This window comes from Salvelinus alpinus, chromosome 30, assembly GCF_045679555.1.
Source record: "Salvelinus alpinus chromosome 30, SLU_Salpinus.1, whole genome shotgun sequence".
NCBI classification, from domain to species: Eukaryota; Metazoa; Chordata; class Actinopteri; order Salmoniformes; family Salmonidae; genus Salvelinus; species Salvelinus alpinus.
The window spans coordinates 16,179,590-16,187,425 of NC_092115.1; the positions used below are offsets into that span (position 1 = coordinate 16,179,590).

A 7,836-nucleotide genomic window follows, 5' to 3' on the forward strand; every position below is an offset into this window, starting at 1 on the left:
GAATTGCTTGTGGAAGACTGCGTCGCATGCCTCCAATAGAGTTCCAGACACCTGTTGAATCAAACTTGTTGAATCAATGCCTTGGTGCATTGAAGTTGTTCTGATGGCTCTTGGTAGCCCATAAGACGCTATGTTGGTGTTTATTTTAATGTGGCAGTTACCTGCAAGTGGACTACTCCTAATAGCTGTGAAATAGAGAGAGGATTTCTCAACAACTGCATATTGTGATAGGAGCACTGTGGGTTGTTGTGATAGGAGCACTGTGGTTTGTTGTGATAGGAGCACTGTGGGTTGTTGTGATAGGAGCACTGTGGGTTGTTGTGATAGGAGCACTGTGGGTTGTTGTGATATGATCACTGTGGTTTGTTGTGATAAGAGCACTGTGGGCTGTTGTGATATGATCACTGGTTTGTTGTGATAAGAGCACTGTGGTTTGTTGTGATAGGAGCACTGTGGTTTGTTGTGATAGGAGCACTGTGGTTTGTTGTGATAAGAGCGCGGTGGGTTGTTGTGATAAGAGCACGGTGGGTTGTTGTGATAGGAGCACTGTGGTTTGTTGTGATAAGAGCACTGTGGTTTGTTGTGATAAGAGCACTGTGGTTTGTTGTGATAAGAGCACTGTGGTTTGTTGTGATAAGAGCACTGTGGTTTGTTGTGATAAGAGCACTGTGGTTTGTTGTGATGGGCGCTCTGTGTGATGTTGTGATGGGCGCTCTGTGTAATGTTGTGATAGGAGCATTGTGGTTTGTTGTGATAGGAGCACTGTGGTTTGTAGTGATAGGAGCACTGTGTGTTGTCGTGATGGGCGCTCTGTGTATTGTCAGTCTCCTCCAATGACGCCATAGCTATCCAGGTCTAATGTTAGGAAAGGTTACGTCAATATTATAACTGACATTTCCCTTGACTTGAGTCAATTTGGGAATTAGTCATTTCGGCAAACTCTGAGACAGACATGAAATTTGTTGCATTTACCTAGTACAGGGGTAGGCAACTAGATTCAGTTGCGGGATGATTTTTGTTGGGGGGGCTGAACATAATTATAATAATTAGTATACTGCAAATTGACCACAACCAAACCCCAAAATAGATTATATTTGAAAATAGCTATAAAAATATATATACAAATATTTGTGGGAATATTTGTGAACAGATTTCCTAAATTAAACTCGTTTTAGCTGTTACTGATGAATTTAGTCTGTTGCCGACCCTTGACCCAGTAAGTATTATCAGTTATCTGTTATCCATCTGAATTGTACTCATTGTTTCCCTATTTGTTTCCCTATGTTTCCCTATAGTACAGTGGCCAACATATCAGTCTCTGGTTTCTTTGTCAAAGCTGTACTGTAGCACGACTCCGTCAAAGTGTAGCACGACTTATAATAAAGCGCCGATGCGTCCCTCAGGCAACAGCAACAGTGGGATGTCATCTTACTTACAGCGGGCATCACTGCAATAGACTCCTCATGAGCTCTCTCTCTCTCTCTCTCGCTCATGAGCTCTCTCTCTCTCTCTCTCTCTCTCTCTCTCTCTCTCTCTCTCTCTCTCTCTCTCTCTCTCTCTCTCTCTCTCGCTCATGAGCTCTCTCGCTCATGAGCTCTCTCTCTCTTTCTCTCTCTCTCGCTCATGAGCTCTCTCTCTCTCTCTCTCTCTCGCTCGCTCATGAGCTCTCTCTCGCTCGCTCATGAGCTCTCTCTCTCTCTCTCTCTCTCTCTCTCTCTCTCTCTCTCATGAGCTCTCTCGCTCATGAGCTCTCTCTCTCTTTCTCTCTCTCTCTCTCATGAGCTCTCTCTCTCTCTATATATATGGATGAGTGCTCCTTGTCTTTGCGCCCCGGCCTGAGCATCCTCTATCCCTGGGCGAACCTTCGCTGGCAGTGATGGCGAGGGTCACAGAGTTTTGCGGGCAGGGACATGCCCCCCCCCCCCCTCCCATCCATCCACCCAGCCGTATGATGCAATTAAGCCAATCAAAGGTTTTGAATATGAGCTAATGGGCCAATCAGAGAGCAGTATGAGCTAACAAGCTCATGGCAAGGGTGAAATAAAACATGTCATTTCTGTTAGTTAGATTACAAGGTTGCTGTCCCAATACAATACCCAGCAAAAGCAGTGTTGCCGTTACCAGCCCTTCTGGTTTGGCATAGAGTCCCAAATAATTTGCCTAAACTAGAGCAGGATGAGTACAAACTGTAAAGCTATTCTGGGATATTTTTCTAACGCATGACTAATATGAATACATGTAATGTGATCAATGTTAATCGACTCCCTCAATCTCCCTGATTTTGATTTCAGTCCAAGTTGGCAGCCCTATATGAAAGGGTCTCATAATTCACTAGCAACACTACCTTTCAACAAGACCTGCAGGAGACGAGCCAAACAGAACTGCGAAAATTAACTCTGTCCTTTTTAGATTGGCATTTGCAATTAGTTTCTCCAAAGGTGGCTCCACTCTACTAATAAGATGTCAACAAATATACATTTTCATTAGGTAATAGCTACCTGCCCTTGTCTCCTCCTTCACCCTACCAGTATGATAACATCCATTCTTTTCCCATACTAGTAGTCCAGACTCCAAAATGAAAGGAGACTGGTAAAGACATTGAAGAGTATTGTGATGCCACCCAACTTTTCTCCTATAATGATAGTCAAGAGTGAAAGGACACCAGTAAAGTTCTAAGATGGCGGATCAGGCGACGAGTGGCTAATCTGCCTTTGCCTTCCGTCTTGCTAGCTAACGTTCAATAGCTGGAAAATAAATGGGACAAACTGAAAGCATGTATATCCTACCAACAGGACATTAAAAACTGTAATATCTAATGTTTCACCGAGTCGTTGCTGAACGACGACATTAAGAATATACAGCTGGTGGTTTATACACTCTATCGGCAGGATAGAACGGCAACCTCTGGTAAGACACGGGGCGGGGGCCTATGCATATATGTAAACAACAGCTGTTGCTCGATATCTAAGGAAGTCTTGAGGTTTTGCTCACCTGAGGTAGAGTATCACATGATAAGCTGTAGACCACACTATCTACCTAGAGAGTTTTCATGTGTATTTTTTGTAGCTGTCTACATACCACCACACACCGATGCTGGCACTAAGACCGCACTCAATGAGCTGTATACCGTCATAAGCAAACAGGAAACCACTCACCCAGAGGCGGCGCTCCTAGTGACTGGCAACTTTAATGCAGGGAAACTTAAATCAGTTTTACCTAATTTCGATCAGCATGTTAAATGTGCAACCAGAGGGGAAAAAATTCTAGACCACCTTTACTCCATACACAGAGACGCGTACAAAGCTCTCCCTCGCCCTCCATTTGGCAGATCTGACCATAATTCTATCCTCCTGATTCCTGCTTACAAGCAAAAATGTAAGCAAGAAGCACCAGTGACTCGGTCTATAAAAGTGGTCAAATGAAGCAGATGCTAAACTACAGGACTGTTTTGCTAGCACAGCCTGGAATATGTTCCTGGGATTCTTCATATGGCATTGAGGAGTACACCACATTAGTCACTGGCTTTATCAATAAGTGCATCGAGGACGTCGTCCCCACAGTGACTATACGTACATACCCCAACCAGATGCCATGGATTACAGGCAACATCCGCACTGAGCTAAAGGGTAGAGCTGCCGCTTTCAAGGAGCGGGACTCTAACCCAGAAGCTTATAAGAAATCCTATGCCCTCAGACGAACCATCAAACAGGTAAAGTGTCAATACAGGACCAAGATCGAATCGTACTACACCGGCTCTGAAGCTCGTTGGATGTGGCAGGGCTTGCAAACTATTACAGACTACAAAGGGAAGCACAGCCGAGAGCTGCCCAGTGACATGAGCCTACGAGACGAGCTAAATAACTAAATTCTTCATATGCTCGCTTCGAGGCAAGTAACACCTGAAACATGCATGAGAGCATCAGCTGTTCCGGACGACTGTGTGACACTCTACGTAACCGATGTGAGTAAGACCTTTAAACAGGTCAACATTCACAAGGCCGCAGGGCCAGACTGATTACCAGGATGTGTACTCCGAGCATGCGCTGACCAACTAGCAAGTGTCTTCACTGACATTTTCTGTGATACCAACATGTTTCAAGCAGACCACCATAGTTCCTGTGCCCAAGAACACTAAGGTAACCTCCCTAAATGACTACCGACCCATAGCACTCACGTCTGTAGCCATGAAATGCTTTGATAGGCTGGTCATGACTCACATCAACACCATTATCCCAGAAACCATTAACCCACTCCAATTTGCATACCGCATCAACAGATCCACAGATGATGCAATCTATATTGCAGACCACACTGCCCTCTCCCACCTGAACAAAAGGAACACATGTGAGAATGCTGTTAATTGACTACAGCTCAGTGTTCAACACAGCAGTGCCCTCAAAGCTCATCACTAAGCTAAGGACCCTGGGACTAAACACCTCCCTCTGCAACTGGATCCTGGACTTCCTGATGGGCCGCCCCCAGGTGGTAAGGGTAGGTAACAACACATCCTCCATGCTAATCTTCAACACGGGGGCCCCTCAGGGGTGTGTGCTCAGTCCCCTCCTGTACTCCCTGTTCACTAATGACTGCATTGCCAGGCACGACTCCAACACCATCATTAAGTTTGCTGATGACACAACAGTGGTAGGCCTGATCACCGACAACGATGAGACAGCCTATAGGGAGGAGGTCAGAGACCTGACTGTGTGGTATAAGGACAACAATCTCTCCCTGAACGTGATCAAGACAAAGGAGATGATTGTGGACTACAGGAAAATGAGTACTGAGTACATGCTCCCATTTTCATCGACGGGGCTGCAGGGGAGCAGGTTGAGAGCATCAAGTTCCTTGGTGTCTACATCACCAACAAACTACCATGGTCCAAGCAGTCGTGAAGAGGGCACAACAACAAAACCTATTCCCCCTCGGGAGACTGAAAAGTTTTGGCATGGGTCCTCAGATCCTCAAAAGGTTTTACAGCTGCACCATCGAGGGCATCCTGACGGGTTGCATCACTGCCTGGTATGGCAACTGCTCGTCCTCTGAGCGCAAGGCACTACAGAGGGTAGTGCCAGTACGTCACTGGGGCCAAGCTTCCTGACATCCAGAACCTCTATACCAGGCGGTGTCAGAGGAAGGTCCTAAAAATGGTTAAAGACTCCAGCCACCCTAGTCATAGACTGTTCTCTCTGCTACCGCACGGCAAGCGGTAACAGAGCGCCAAGTCTAGGTCCAAGAGGCTTCTAAACAGCTTCTACCCCCAAGCCATAAGACTCCTCAACAGCTAATCAAATGCCTACCCAGACTATTGCACCCTTCCCCCTCTCACGCTGCTGCTACTCTCTGTTATTATCTATGCATAGTCACTTTAATAACTCTACCTACATGTACATTTTTATCTCAGTTACCTCGACTAACCGGTGCCCCCTAACATTGACTCTGTACCGGTACCCCTGTATATAGCCCCGCTATTGTTATTTACTGCTGCTCTTTAATTATTTGTTATTAATATGTATTTTTTGTGGTATTTAAAAAAAAAACTGCATTGTTGGTTAAGGGCTTGTAAGTAAGCATTTCACTGTAAGGTCTACACCTGTTGTATTCGACGCATGTGACAAATACAATTTGATTTGATTTGAACGTGGTCGGAGAGACTTGTTTCTACTGTAGATGTTGGTCATGTCTTTATGGGAAACGGGTATAGGCAGATGGGAGACGATAGTGTCACTCTACCAGGCTGTGAAACGGAGCAGGCACTAAAGGTGATATGAAATATTTAGAGGGGAGCATCAGCTGGGGAGTGGGTGGGAGAGGAGGGGAGTTACAACAACGCTAGCACACTCTCTTTTGTGCATATTCAAACATTAACACAGATGCATTCGCATGCATGCACTGTTCTGATCCACATGTGCAAGGGAACACATAACCAACCACACACTCACTGTCAGAGATCCTCTTCCCTTGTCAAACACATTGAAAAGTTAATTCTGTATTTTGCTAACTTTTTACCTTGTAAAAACCACCAAGTAACCTTTCCTCTTCTCTTCCTGGTTACAGCGGAGCCCCTCCCCCTGGTGGACCTGTGTCGTCGGGCCGCCCGGGTCGCGTTGGGCCGAGAGCGCCTCCAGGAGATAGAGACCCTGCCCTTACCACAGTCTCTCAAAAATTACCTCCAGTACCAATGACCAGACCCGTACCGCCTGACCAGACCCGTACCAATGACCAGACCAGTACCGCACACCACCAACTGGGACCATCCGGACAGAAACCATGATGAACTAAGTGTAATGGATGGAGAGAACGAGAGGGGGGTTGAATGAACGCCGGCGGACAACGGAAGCGGAATGTTTACACTGTGGGCTGTAGCTCTGCGATTAATGGATGGAAACTTGAGTTCAGATTTTTGACCGGAGGATGATGGATACTCGAGTATCCGGGTTTTGACCCATTTTGGACTTTTTTAATGATTGATGGCTGTAGCTCTCTTCCAATGAAGACCCTATTTGACAGAATGGTATGGTCCACAGTCACTTTTAAGTATGGCAATAAGTGGTGGTTTTAGGAGGCTACCTGCTGGTTGGAGTGAGAACTGCGCCTAGAAAGCACACAAACTATCCCGGGAGTCTTTTGAACTCAGATCATTGCTACTGGATACACTATACTCAAGGTCTCCTACCATGTCAGTCCAATCAGCAGACAGACACAGGACATTTCTACTGGGCTCAAATGTGTTTGAGTCCATTTTGAGTTCAACGGGCCTGGAGCCCACTGGTACCATACAATATCTTCCCCGCTGTATTAAAGGACCCATTAAAGGACTATGCCAGTTCTAGTCTTACTAGATCTATGAAAACCTAGTTTTTCTGGATCTACATCAAGTAATGCAAGGGGAAACTGTAGTACACTACTACATGAACAATGGCACAGCAGCCATTTGGGGAGGGGGGTGGGTTCAAGGATGGTTATGGATGACCACACACACACCTAGCAATCATTTTTTTTCACTTTTGTTATTTCTAAGTTTGTACCCTATATTTTATAGTGAGTGTGGATTATAATTTTGATGACGATGATGATAGGATGATGTTATTTATTTATCATGAGGTAGTTCCTTTTTTAAATTGATCATGATGGTTACGTTCAGGTAAATATACTACACCAATATGGGAGATGATGATCAGCTCTGTCTCCCTAAGGCTTTTCTTAACAGAATGCTGCTTTTGTTATTATGATATGATCGCTGATGGTTTTAATCTATATCTGCCTGCTGGGATGAGACACCAGGGTCATACTGGGGCACACAGTGGAATGTATGGACAGTGATGTCATTAGCAGATCTGAAATGTGAATAAAAGCAAAGTGAATGAAAAACGTTTTCTGGGACGGTGATCTCTGTGGCACAAGGTTGGGCTGCCAGCTGTGTGTTTGTTTAGGGAGGCTGGGGAAGGTGTGTGTGTGTGTGTGCGTGCTTGCCTTTCCAGGGAGGCAGATTGTTTGCTGTGTTTTTTTCTCTGTATGTTTACACTGTCAGTCACGCTCAGAGGAACCAGGGCATCCTCAAATCCAGCTGTGACAGTTTGTGTAACCTCATCGACCCTCGACCTCAGCTGACTTAACTCCTTACCCCTGTTTATATCTGCACCCAGATCTCTCTTTCTCTACCTACCTTTCTCTTTATCTACCTACAGTTGAAGTCAGAAGTTTGCATACACCTTAGCCAAATACATTTAAACTCAGTTTTTCACAATTCCTGACATTTAATCCTAGTAACAATTCCCTGTCTTAGGTCAGTTAGGATCACCACTTTATTTTAATAATGTGAAATGTCAGAATAAT

The 7,836-nt window shown here is 45.2% G+C and overlaps 1 protein-coding gene across 3 annotated transcripts in view; it reads left to right on the forward strand.

Moving 5' to 3' along the window:
* Nucleotides 1-7,371, forward strand: part of LOC139560557 (SPRY domain-containing SOCS box protein 4-like) — a 125,812-nt gene extending 118,441 nt beyond the window's left edge. For all 3 annotated transcript variants that reach the window (XM_071377434.1, XM_071377435.1, XM_071377436.1), the window contains one exon: nucleotides 6,058-7,371. In XM_071377434.1, the coding sequence (XP_071233535.1) occupies nucleotides 6,058-6,185 (128 nt within the window). In that variant the 3' untranslated portion in view covers nucleotides 6,186-7,371. The remainder of the gene's footprint in view (nucleotides 1-6,057) is intronic.
* The last annotated feature ends 465 nt before the right edge of the window (nucleotides 7,372-7,836 follow it).